Raw genomic sequence first — 14,169 nt, forward strand, 5'->3', positions numbered from 1 at the left:
AATATGAGAGTGGTATCACTCTTCTCATCTTACTCTCGGCCAGAAAGCAAATATGCTTATTTCCCAAAATGTCTAAATCTATAAATTTAAGAAAGTATGCAGATTCTGTTCTCTTGCATTGCCAGACCTATCTCCACAGCGCTGTGTCAGCGCTGGAGTATGGTCTCGCTGCAGGAGTTTACATTCTGGTTGTTTGTATTTTTTTAAACCAATCACAATCGTCTGGGGCGGCACTAAGCCCCGGATGGAGCAATGGTGCCCCTTGCAAAGTAGGTAGAGGGGATAGCGGAAGGGGAGGATAAAGTCTGACCTCCGGTAAACCAGACTAGTTCCCACATAACTTTCATACAGTCTCATCCTTCAGGAACTACTTGCACTGTCATAAGAAGTTTGACTTACCCACCCATCGCTTTTGAAGTTTATTCTAAAATTGACTGCAGAAGCCTCAAGCAATAAAAAGACTAAATAAAATAAATAAAAAGACTATGTAGTGTATCTGGTTTGGTCTGTTTTTTTATGGTCCTTGAGAGGCAACGGAGGGGAGAGGAATGATCACTTAACAGTTTCTGTCCTAGTTAAAGGTCATATGACATGCTGCTTTTTGGATGCTTTTATATAGACCTTAGTGGTCCCCTAATACTGTATCTGAAGTCTATTTCCCGAAATTCAACCTTGGTGCAGAATTACAGCCACTAGAGCCAGTCTTATGACCTCATAAGGAGCAAGATTCCAGATCGGCCCATCTGAGCTTTCATTTTCTCAAAGGCAGAGCAGGATACCCAGGGCTCAGTTTACACCTATCACCATTTCTAGCCACTGGGGGACCATAGGCAGGCTGGGGGAACTCATATTAATGTTAAAAAACCTCATAAAGTGAAATTTAAATTTTCTTAATTTTTTTCATGTTTTGGGTGTGCATTTATATAAACTGGGTTTTAGTTTTGGTTGATTTAGTGTTCATGTTGCTCAACATTTATTGTTGCACCATGACCGAGACCCGGAGATTTGTCTACTGCATCAACTTGCAGCTCTGTGTTAATACAACTTCACCTGTTAAGTTTCACCTTGTGTAAAAACTTAAACGGTTTAAAGGCCCTGACACAACAACCCGACAGCTGCGGGCGGCAGAAAAGGCAGTCGGACTGATCAGTCGGCTCCCCGAGGTCCAAAAAGTGCCTTGGAAAACACACCAAAGCGACACCGACTTGAGCGTACGTTCTGCGCGTGCGCAAGACGTAATACAAAAAATTTAAACCGGAAATGACGAACGCATCACATGGGTCTAGCTTCTCCAACTGACCGATATTGGTAGCTTGTTCGAAATACAATCTTGTATTTTACCAAAATAGTTCACTGAAACGTGTTTATGAAAACATTTTAAGCGAGAAATCAAATCAAATCGACAAAGGTCAGTTTAAAAGATTTTCGTCACATTTTGAGAGGCTTTCGTCACTCAACCCCGCTCGCCATTTCTGGGTTAGCACTCCACCAATCGGATTGGTCATTGCGTCCGACTGCCCGCCCTCCAACCCGCCCTCCAACCCAGCAAGTCAGGTCGGCCAAAATGAAGGCAGACGGCCCCTCCAACGGCCCCTCCGATGGATGACGGCACGGGACACACCAAACAGACTTGAGTCACCGACCTCGCCAGACTGTCCAACGGCTGATTATCAGGTTGGTGTGTCAGGGCCTTAAGGCAACGGGTTTCCACGCAAATTTCTCGTAAAGTAATTCGATAGTCTGGATATCACCAGACCAAGCTCAATCTTTTAAGATTGAACATTAGTCTGGGGAGTCTGCTCTGTATTTTCTCTGCACAAGAGGCGTGATCAACGGGCATAGTTCAAATGACTCTGTACGCAATTGGATAGTTCTTCAACCAATCAGACCAACGATCCGGGTGACGTACTTTGCAGAGTGAGGCAGAGCAAAATCCGGTCGGTAGTAAGGCAAACACATCCTTCTTTTGTAGGAATTGTTCCAGGGCAAATTTCTGTTCCGTTTTCAGAGAAAACTTGCCTTTGAAATCTTTTAAAAAAGCAGCGACAGCAGCATGCTGCGTTTTGGTGGCCGCCATGTTGAATGTAAACAAAAAGCTGCTTGCCTTCGCTTCTATATCGTCATCGTGTTAAACCCACCAATAGCGCACCAGGTGGATAAGCCAGTTTGTGATTGGTTCCCTCAAATGTGTAACGGAAGCAGGATAGATAATCGTACAGGTTTCCAGCCTGAGCTGCAGGGCAAAATCAAATCGCCGGCAGATCGGGCTGGGTTTACCCAGTCCACTAATTCAGGATGGAACAGTGTAGGTTTCTTTCTCCAGGCTGTTGAATTGTCTATGAGGCTCTGTTTAAGTTTAAGTTAAAATTGGAGGTGTGTTTCTGTATGTAGCACATTAGACACACACAAACACTAGAGCACAAACACTTAAGTATGTGCTTTCCTGCCAATACCGATTTTAGCCGATTCCGATTAAATTTTTCCTAACCACTTTACAGCACACACAAATATTTATTTTCTATCTTTTCTTTAATAGAAGATTTTACATTTTGCATAGAACATACAACTTTTCAACAGATAATCGATCGTTATAAAATAGAACTATATAAATTACTCCTGGTGTGGGAAATTCACACACATCTAAAGTGCAATGTTATGGAAGAACCAATTCCTTCTTTTCACATCCAATATCCAACAAAAAAAATTTGATATATTTAGCAAACTAAACTTCTGTATGAAAACAGGTAGTAGCCAAATCCAGTTATTAAACTAGGCATGATGGATAATGGACGCGAGCAGACCTGTGGGACTGCGCCCGCCCATGCCACCCTGCACTGCGCATGGTCATATGACGGATGTATGGATGTATGTATGCAGTTAACATAACCATAGTTAACCATAATTCTCACATTCACATTCATCTCATTGACCGGAGTTTAGAATGCCAACACAAACAAAGCGGAACGTGAGGGACATCCGGCGGAATTACCGGCGCCACCTGAACAATCTCGGAAATGCAACGTCATAGACTACCTCTGGTGTGACATACACCCACATCACAACGTACCTCCTCTTTAGTTTTTTTGGAGATGACTCGGAACCAGTCTCCAATCATACTGAGCACAGCGGCAAAGTAGGCAAGGCCCACCAGGATCCAGAACCACACCACGGGCTTGTAGTAGTTCAGAAACTCTGAGCTGTCTGACCCACCTGCAGAACCAAAGACACAAGTGAGTTATACAAGTCTGTTACATGACCCTGGGTTATATGCGTTACTTACCAAACTGTATCATTCTGAGAGGAAGAACAAAAAATGGCTGGATTGATTTTAAGTGTAAGAAGACCTGATGCAGTCAGTTAAGTCAGGTGAGTAAAATGGGCCTTTAACTTTCATACTTTATCATTTAATGAGCCTTGGTCTCTCCATTGTAGAGTCTGTAGATGTCTTTCTGCTGTAGTGCTGCCTTGTATTGCCCCTGGGCATTTGACTCAGTCCTGACTCTAAGTAGGACCATTTTGTAAGAATATATAGAATATAAAGAGGGAGAGAAATTGAGACTAAGTATAAAATGTCCCATATAAAATAAAATATTCACTTATCTTTTCCTGTAAATCCATTAGTGTGATCTTGATGCTCTAATGGATATTAAGCAACAATCTGACAATCTGCGAAAACTGTAAGTGCATAAATACTGTACATTACATTATAAATACTAGACAGTGGATGTGTTCCATGTGCCATCTGAGTGATAAAGAAAATAAGTTCCATTTAGTATTATCTTTTCTTTGTAACAGGGGATATTTTGTTCAGTGAGATAAAAATAAAGACACAGGTTCTTTAAAATGAGATTGAATAGGCTATTAAAATATGAAACAAATGAAGTCAGTCACTTAAAGAAAGTCTTGTTGAGGGAAGAAAGCCATTCATCAGGATAAACGTTCAAGGATCCCTGTGGAGGTTTTAACCCTGAGTACTGCATGGACTTACCCAGCCTTACCTTAATAATATAAGTCCTATCCACGTGCAAACACATTTAAATGCCATTTTGGCTCCGACATGTATCAGCTGTGTCTTTGGATGATAAATGAACTGGTATGACGCAGCGCAGTCCACTCACTGTGCAGTTACTATAGATAACTGCCCATTACAGCACTAGTTTCACTAACAGTCCAGGTTTACTTTACGCCACCTGTGCAAACCCCAGTAGATAGTAATTTATAATCATTAGGCCTGCTCAGGGAAGTTTAATCTAGCAGCTAAGTGTTTATGATTTTTCCCATCTGCCTCTCCCTTTTTGTTTGCCAAGCAGGTCAAATCAAGCTAATACCACCTGTCAAACTATTCTTTTAAATGTACGGGCTGGGTGTTTCAGTTTTTTTCAGTCACACAAAAGAGGATTTATGTCTGTAATTTATACATTTATCGCATTAGTATTAATTGCCCAAGATCATTATGATTGTTTTAAGGATGCCAATTCTAATGTGCTATTGTAATTAGTGAGTAAAAAAAATCTGTTTTTGTTTTGGAAGTATTGAGTATAGATTTCTGGGTCAACAGATGGGAGCACTTAACATATTGCAGGGATTCAAATGCATAAAAAAAAACGGTATCACACATGGATCATAATGTGAAGCACAGAATGAAAAAGCAGGCCTATTGCTGCGGTGCACATGTGTTGAGTCAGCCTGGCAGAGGAACAACTATAAACACACTGATTCGAAACTGGGTGTCTGACATAAAAATGAAAGACGGCCGGTAAATCAGAAAGAAAATCAAGTGACCTTTTTCACCGGCGACAAAGTCTCCAAAGCCGATTGTGGTGAGGGTTATGACGACAAAATAGATGGACTCTAGCGTGCTCCAGCCCTCGATGTGCTTGAAGATGATGACTGGCAGAGCCACGAAGATGAGGCACCCGAACAGAATGAAGATCAGCGTGGAGATGACGCGGATCTTCGTCTGGCTGACTTTCCACTTCTGGTGGGAGAGAAAAGAATTGTTAATACAGGAATACACAACTTCCACATACAGAAATATTCAACAGAGCAGGGGCAGAGAATATGTTTGATGGTTTTATGTTACCATGCAATGTGATTAGTGGTGTAACTTGTTTGTTAATTCACCAACATGAACATTTTTTTTTTTTTGTCTACAGCTATAAGCAATTTCTTGCAGACCTTTCCTGAAATGATTGTGAAGGAAATTGACATGCTGCCGAATGTCCCACAGGCTTTTCTGTTTCTTGCTCCCTTCACATTGACCTCCTTCGAGGAATACATTTGCTGATTTTTTTTTTTAACATCTCAAACATCACCCTGCCAAGCTCATGTGACATAATGTTTGCTGTCAGATGGCACGCCCACCTGAGCTGCAGAGAAGTAGCACTTGACATGCCTGACATGCTGTAATGTTATTGAATTCTGAAATATTCCACATGCAGTCATAGCAGCAGCTATCATAATGGATTCATAGCAGTTCCAGCCTGTGCTATCAACTGTAACTATGAGAGTTTAAATGTGAGGAGCCCCGCAGTCGCTCCTTTGCATCACAGTTACAGACCGTTAGAATATATTCTGCATGCTGCTTATTTCTCTGCTTCCTTTCCACTGGAGGTGACTGCTTTCAGCTGGTTCCCTGTGTATCGTGCCCTTTTCCCTTCCAGTTATGTAAGCCCAAAGCACAGTGCCTCTGAGGGGAAGCATAAAGAGCCGGCAGACCTCAGATCACTGAGTCTGTGATGTCTAAATGTCCTTGCTACACTAAGCAAAGTACAGTACAGTAGTATACAGTTTGAAGAGACCTACAGTAAGACATACTAGACCAAATTAGCTGAAAACAAAGCATTCATATATTCCAAAGGAACTTTTGAAGCTGAAGTGCTTCCTCAAACAGCATCTTCACCGTATTGCTGCTATTTCAGCAGCTGCTACAGTCCATTGTTTGAAGTCAGCTGCCAACATCTCTCCTCCTCCCCAGGGATGGAAGCCACAGAGCCAGCGATGAATCAAAATCATAATTAACCTGTTGCTACCAAGTACCTGGTGTCTTGGAGAAATGGCAATGGTTTGTGCTTTTATACTGAAAACGAAGGCTCTTTTAACTGAAATCAGAGACTGTTTTTGTGGACTTTAATTAGAATTAGATTTTTATCACAGCATTACAGGTGTTACATCAACAAATGACAAACATGACTGCACGCAGATACAAAAGAACATCCTATGAAAATGAAATGATTTGGGGATTCTCTACCATTGCTACTGCCTAGCTGACTCTCCGCATGTAATTGTTATTTGCAACAGCAAATAGGGAAACAAAATGCCACCCAGGTTATGTATTTATTTATTAACATAATTAGGACTCAATGTTAACTGACATATTGTGAAATGTTTACTGACAAAGTATTTAATTTGTTTTCCTAAAATATCTGCTCTTGCAAAACCATGCCTGCTCATAGCAACAAAAGCACATCACAATACGGTAACTGTTGCTCACTTCAGGACTAAAAGCCTAACTTTATGATGCAATCATGTCATACTGCAACATCCTCCCTCCCCATCGTTTTATGGCTGTGTATAAATATACCTTTAAAATAGAATCACATATTTTCCTTGCTTGTACTTAGGATATTTTATCTTTAGTCACCAAACTATATTTATTTAACATCTGTAATTGGTACTCGTTTCCATTTTTTCATCTACGGTCTTTTTCTTTATCAGCTTTTATTTTTGTGAACACGTTGTATTGCATCTATCTGTATGATTAAGTCTATTATGGATTTTTGTTATTACGATTAATTATTATCCTTCCAGTAGCTGCACAGTCCTTTTGTTAAATGATGTAGATTATATGAAGCACATTTTATTCTGGTACAAGGACAAGTAAAAACAACAGCTATTAGTTTTTTACTGTGAGCAGCAGATAAAATAAACTGCTGCAATTAATCTGTTTTAGTTGTGGAAACTATAATCATCCTAACTGGCGTGTGGATTCTGTAGCTGTTTGATTGCTGTTGTTTTTCAGGGGGAACCTTTGAGTTTCCAGGAGAAACTTAATGACTGTCCAGCACAGTCCATTTATACTCTCGGTGTCCAACGTGATTAATGGTGCCTTTAAACTGCTCTGGCACAACTGCTACATGTATTTTTGCAAGCGTGCGTGTACTGTACGTGCTTGTAAATGGACAGAAGTCAATGTGTGACTTAATGTGGTAACTAAGCCTACCATCATTATTTCAAAGTGATCGATCTGTTTGCTGCTGATTTATTCCACTGCCACAAGAAATAAGATGGGAACACAAACAACGTTTTTCTTTGCTGAATTTTGAAATATTGAAAAACAACTGCAATTTACTGTTCTGGGCTTTCAGTACTGAAAAAAAAATGCCTGCATTTTAGATTGGTTTCCAGGAGTTTGTTGACATGGCAACCCAAAGTCTTCCACACCGTGGACTGACTGCTGAAGTCTGAGTAAAAAATTAATCCTGCACTTTTGAATGTGAACCTTCAGCTGTGTTGTTTAGGGGTGTTTATGTTGCAGTTCTAACTTTGACATTGTACTGTACATATTGCAGCTCTTTCTAGGAACAGCTTAGGCAATATCATTTTACAGCTGTTTGTGTGTTACCTGTATAATTAAGTCGCCAAATGTGACTGCATTAAATGGCTCATTGCACACAAGCAAACATACAGGTGATTCAGAAACAAAAAAACAAGCTCATATAAATGATGTAGCTCACCACAATCATCTTCTCTACTTTGGCGATGCCCTTCCCAAAAATGGTCCCCAACTGGTCCCCGACACCAGCCAATAAGAATCCAAATAGGGGAATCCCAAGCAGAGCGTAAATTATACAGAAGATCCGCCCACCTTCTGTGTGAGGAGAGATGTTCCCAAATCCTGACAGAGAGGAGACACAGATTGTGCATTAGCTCAACAGCAGCATTTAATTCAAAATGTCTGTATAGATTAGCTGCAACATAGCAAGGCAGTAGTGTTGTTGCCTATTGAACAGGACATTGTAAATTCCTGTAAGACTGTTATATTAAAGTGTACAGGTTGACACTTCCTGGGGTGTCATATTCCCTGAAATTGTTGGTACTGTTTTATAATGTAGAATGTGTACACTTTCCTATAAAAAAGGGGATGTTCTGTGTGTGTGTGTTTCATTTTAGAACTGTATGTGCGTACTAGACCTTTCCCTGAGAAGGTAAACATCTTCTTCACTCTATTAGTCTTCTGTGTTTTTGCTTTATATGTGAGTTTGGTTATTTAAAACAAATGTAAAGTGAATGAAATAATAATTTTACATTTTAATTTACTTTTATGCATACATCTGTGGATTAGAGGAGAAGTTTGCATGTGTGTGGCAACCTGCAGCACTAAAGTGTTCTGTTGAAACCATGTTGGCTTGCACGGAGCATTTTGTAACTTGTTGCACCGACATAGAGAGCATTTACACAATTGCAAGTACGTGGGTTTATGTGTAGGTTTTTATTGCATTACATTGTTGAAAGGAATGTGTTTTTGGTTATTTATATATATTATGAGAACTTAATTTATCTTTTTGTATTATTAATTTGCATATAATGCTCTCTTCAGCACTTTTTTGTTTTGGACTTTTCCCTGGGAAACAACAGAAAGCATTTATGCTAGATGAACCTGTACATGTTACTTTTTCTGCAGAGAACTTATGCTAGTGCCTTAAAGCGATCAAAGACAGCCCTGGGAAGTGTGATAACTTTTCTGTGTTGCACATTCTGTATCATAGTACATCGTATTTCATCAAAGCTGGCAGAAAAAGTCATATGAGTTCAAACTAAAGTACAAGAAAACTTTCCACAAAGCCTGACTGTGCTATAACATCACTGCAGGCAGGCGCAGCAGAATAGTTTGTAGCTTTGAGAAATGTCAGTAGTTAGATGTAAGTCGTGCTAAAGCACTGACTCAGACTACAGTCTATGATTCACACCCTCAGTCCTTCAAACTAATCTGATATGAATGAAAAATGAAAGGAACACCAAAAATGAAAACACGTACAGTACGCTGTAGGTAGGCCTTTAATCACACACACACACACACACACACACACACATACACACACACACACTCTCTAATGTGAGTCCATCACTGGTTCGCCTTTCATCTTCTCTCTAAACTCATCATCATGTGCAGCAGCTAGAAAAGCAGGTGGGACTTATAGAAGTCCGGGTATGGATAATGAACATTTACATCCACTTTTCTCTATAAATGCAGTCATCTGTCTCAGTTTACGAGCTGCAGGGTACCCTCTAATGAATTTTCAGTCTCACTTTGGAGTGGGGTGATACTAAATCAGAGAAAAATTGTCAGTCAAGTCTCATTAATCTCTAGATTAGTTCAATGGGAAACCTGATGCCAGATTAGATTTATTTACCAGCTCTGGATGCCCCTGCAGAACAAACGAGACACAGCAGCTCTCTTATTTGAAGCTGCACTCACTTCTTCTTTTCTTCTTTTTATATACTGAATTAAACAGATTCTTGTTTTCATGCTCACCTCATCTTTGAATGCAATCACAATAGCAGAGGTGAAAAGCAGCTTTGCAATCTCAAAGAGTTAGTGTCATGCACTAGAATAAAATGAAAATTTACTTTCCTTTTTTTTCAAATATAATGAAATAGCAAAAAACTGAGCATTTCAGCATTTAAAAGTTGTTATAAATTGTATATTTTGAGAAAAAATGAGGGTTTGTATGTAATATGTAATAAAAAAATATGGCTACCAGCATTTAGATGATATATATTTGTCTAAAACATTTTTTTTCATACAGGACTTAAATCAAAGGTTAAACACCAAATTCAGTTAAATACCAATAAGTCATTCAATTAGTTTTACACTTAACTTCAACATATATATATATATATATATATATATATGCCTGCATATATAATACATGACACTTTAGATTTCCACTTTATAATTCGCTAAAGCCTTGAAATTGACAAACCCATTTGCCAGTATGGGCCTCAACTCATTGCATTCGTAACACTACTGACTCTGTTATTTAAATTTTCAATGTCTGTCTCTTATGAAGGAACGAATCTAATTGCAGTGGACAATAAAAGCTCAATGACTTCCTTCTAAATTCATTCAGTGATGCTAAGAGAGAAAATGGCAGCACGACATTTAACTGAGGGACTTAATTAGCTTCTGTCAAAGACACAGTGTTGCTTTTGTTGTTTTGGGGATCATTTGATTGCGAAAAAAGACACAGCAGTTAAACTCTGGCATGGTGGTTTTTAGGTGGTATTAAAGTAAGCTGATTGGGGAAACATTGTCTCATTGGTATCACTGTAACTATACTCATATTTCCCATGTTGATTCAGAGTAAAGAGTAAGAAAAGGACATTTTTTCATGGTGACGTGTACATCACATTAAATGTTGAAATAAAATAAATATCAGGACTCCTGTGCTCCACTGGAAACAGCTTTATTTGCAGTATTATATTTAACAGAGTCCAATAGGGAAAAGTTGGTGAAAAAAAAATCATCATGACTTTTCTTTTACGTGCAAGTGACTATATACTATATAAGGATTATTCATTTGAGATTAATTTGATCTACTATATACACTATGGGAAATGTGAATTTCAGCAGGTATATAACAGTAAGAGAGACTAAGGAATCCCACAGGTGAAGAAATACTGGACGATTAATGGTTACTGCACCTCTTTTACTCCCGGGAGAAGGGAGGAACTTCATTTCCTCTACAGGCTATAGAAGGAAAATAAGTGGGGGGAAAGATCATTCTTACTGCTATCCAATTAAAGGCAAACAATTCAATATGTGGGTATGAATCCTTGCTCATCTCCCTCAAGCTGAGGTAAAGCCAGAAGAATAGAAGAAAGCTGAGACAGGGAGAAAACTGTATGTCTGTTTTCCTTTCTGGACTCTATTGTAATCCTTCATAGGCTGGTCCATGACAAAGAACTTACACAATAGCTTTAGGAATAGCTTCTCTGAGCAGCAACAGCCACAGAACATTTTGTACCAATCAGGCAAAATGAGAAAAAGCCAACAGACAGCGCAGCAATTATGGGCTGTTTACACTAACAAGCATCAAAGGTGATAGTTTCTGCTGCATAATCAAAGCTTTAAAAAGCACTGTGCTATGTACCTTCACCTTGCAACCTTTTCTAGAGGTGTGAGTTAAAAAACAAACAAATCTATGCACCCAAAACTAAATTAAAGCCACAGAGCTCTCTGTTGTCTCTCTGACAGCAATCAAACTACCGTGCCTCATTTTATGAGAAAACACCACTTCATCTTAAAGGCAATCATCAGTAACCCTGCCATTTGTAAAGAGCAAGCTCGATTAAATCACTGCAGCGCCTGAGTAAAAAAAACAGAAAGTCAACATAGTGAGTCTAAGGTGAGCAAATGCTTTAATGAAAAGCACAAATTTTCCAACCAGAGGGCAGAATCAAGTTATTGCACAATTGTAACTTTTTTTGATTGAGGATTGAGCTTTGACAGGATCCTGGAGACGTGAAGTGAAGCTCAATAGCTGGCCAAACAGACACGCTGATATGTTAAGGTCTGCTTAGATGAGCTAGATAAGACTAGCTGTGTGTGGGTGTGTGTGTATGTGTGCTGTGCTGTGGCCAATATAATTTTGCAACTTTGGGGAGAAGAGGTGCAAGCAGAAGCCTGGTGCAGTGCAGCAAAATGTGGAAATGGGAGCAGGAGTTAGCAGTTTGCAAGTGTAATGTCAGGCCAAAATATTGACCAAGATTGCACTTACATGTATTTTAACTCAAGGTATTGGAGAATTAGCTCTGATAGGATGCTAGAGATGAGAAATGGAGCCAACAGCCCACTGAACAGATGCACTGAACTGTCAAGATCCGCTTGAAAGAGCAAGACTAGCTGTCAGATTAGCAGTGTGCGTGTGTGTGTGTGTGTGTGTGTGTGTGTGTGTGTGTGTGTCTGTGTGTGTGTGTGTTCTGTTTTACTGATTAATAAGCACTTACAGATGGAGGTGACAGAGAATGTGCTACAGGCTAATACAGTTGACAGATCCTAGATTATATAGTACAGTAACTAAGAGCAAATTAGCACAGGCTCTTAAAAATCAGATCAGTGTCCGATTAGTTTAAGTTCTTTGAGCTACAGTTCTTGTTCAGTTAACCTTTTTTAGAAGAAGAAAAAAAAGTCCCCATTGTCTCCAACAGACACACATACGGTTGTGAATTAACAGCAGATTGCAGAGAAACGTACCCAACCGAGGCAACACAGCTTGTGAATGAGGCCCTATAATTTTGTGTAGACACGGTTTACACAACTCTTATGGTCCAAGGCTGGCAAGAGCCTGCCCAAGTGTTCAAACAAACAAGTAGGAAACCACCTGTTTAAGCTAAACCTGTTTGAGTCGTGACTCACTCAGATCTTTAACCTGACTCTTTAAATTAACTCACGAGTCGAGAGTCTCTAGTATCATTAACTCGGATCAGTTGAGTCCTACTACAATCAGGGCTTTCAAGTGTCACGCATTGAGCGTGACAGTCACTCATTGAGCGTGACAGTCACTCATTTCGGTCTTTTGTCACGCACTCCCGCCACACATTGTATTTCTCACGCGTAAAAATTATTTATAATAAATTCAACGGAGTGTCTATTTGCACCCCCGGTACGAATAGCCTCGGCCACACAGCTGAGCTATTTACACCCTGTGACGTAACAACAAAAAAACGTTGCTCGCGTGCACCGAAATCATGGCGGACGTTCATCTTCCATGACCGCAGAAACTGGCATATTAGGGAAGTTTTGTCTCTAAAGTTTATAACAATTGAATTTCTAGCGGAAAATGGATACTACAGTTGCGCTTTCTGTCTTCAGTGAAAGCATACAACCGTTAGTTTGTTAGTTAGTACCTATTTTTTTGTATACAGTATGGTTACCTAGCAACCAAGGTTTGAAGAAACCAAGTGGTAAAAAGTTGTTCAACTTCCTGAAAGAACTGCTAGGTGATTGGTTAGTGCGCTTTCCTCTGGTATGGGAGTTTGGAGTTCGATTCTCTTGTGTGGTGATCTTATTTTTAAAAATTTGGATTGGATAATTTGCATGCAATTGCGGTCAGGTTACGCGGATTCATGCATTTTCATTTTTTTTTGCGGGGAGGGAGGGTAGGCGAGCCCATGAATATGCCTGCTCTGGTTGGGTTGGTTAGGTTTAGGCAAGAGGAGTGGGATGGTTATGGTTAGGGTAAGAATGTCAGGGCGATAATATTCCAAAAAGGTGTAATATATGAGTAGTATGGATAACTGTGTGTAAATATATGCCAAGGTACTGTAAATGCACAGGGGTGCAAATAGCATACACTTCTAATTGTACCAGGGGTGCAAATAGCATACACTTCTAATTGCACCAGGGTACAAGCATACTGCTAATTGTACCAGGGGTGCAAATAGCATACACTGCTAATTGTACCAGGGGTGCAAATAGCCTCACCCTAAATTCAATATGCCGCAGCGCCCAAAATGTCTCTGGCTGCGACGGTCTCACTATGGAACCGGCAGGAATCAAACGCGTCTGGCCGTTTTACAGTTGTGCGGAGGCTCCACGCAGAGCTCTTGCAGTAGTCTACATAAGTGGCCTGATGTTTATGCTTGTGAGCTGGTGTGTGCGTCGAGCCACATGTGTGTGTGGGGGGAGTGTGTGGTAGAGGGAGAAGTGAGAGAGTGACGGCGATTATCTTTGGAGCAAGTAGCGACTCTAGAGTCATAGTGAGAGAAACAAAGTGTCTCCTCCTGTTCTTTCTGACCATGGTGGGAAATGTGTAGCAGGAAAAGTTAACCCTCTCCTTGATTTCACGTTGTTCATGGAGAAATAGAACCAGGAAACGAGTCAGGGGAAATGCAACGCTACCAAGCCCATAGACCGTGACCAAGCCACGGTAGCTTACATTTTTAATGTCTAAATCGAGCCTGCCACTTATCAGCCAAACAAAAAAAAGAAAGGGGCTACACAATAGCCAATCAGAAAATAGCACTATTTTATCTGGGTAAGATTTAATGCAGCAACCAATGACCTAAACATTCGCTCATTCAGAGACCAGAGACCCAAACGGGGCTCTGTGTCTGTCAGACGGTCTGAGATCTATCGTATCAGCAGAGCACTCACATAATGCA

At 40.1% G+C, this 14,169-nt stretch overlaps 1 protein-coding gene across 1 annotated transcript in view; it reads right to left on the bottom strand.

Moving 5' to 3' along the window:
• The window catches only part of LOC120547184 (potassium channel subfamily K member 2-like), a 31,069-nt gene that overhangs the window by 4,608 nt on the left and 12,292 nt on the right, over positions 1 to 14,169 (bottom strand). The window contains exons 4-6 of the mRNA XM_039782660.1: positions 7,737 to 7,897; positions 4,783 to 4,978; positions 3,068 to 3,210 (exon numbers count right to left, since the gene is read on the bottom strand). Coding sequence (XP_039638594.1) covers positions 3,068 to 3,210; positions 4,783 to 4,978; positions 7,737 to 7,897 — 500 coding nt within the window. The remainder of the gene's footprint in view (positions 1 to 3,067; positions 3,211 to 4,782; positions 4,979 to 7,736; positions 7,898 to 14,169) is intronic.

Source organism: Perca fluviatilis, chromosome 18 (assembly GCF_010015445.1).
Source record: "Perca fluviatilis chromosome 18, GENO_Pfluv_1.0, whole genome shotgun sequence".
NCBI lineage: Eukaryota > Metazoa > Chordata > Actinopteri > Perciformes > Percidae > Perca > Perca fluviatilis.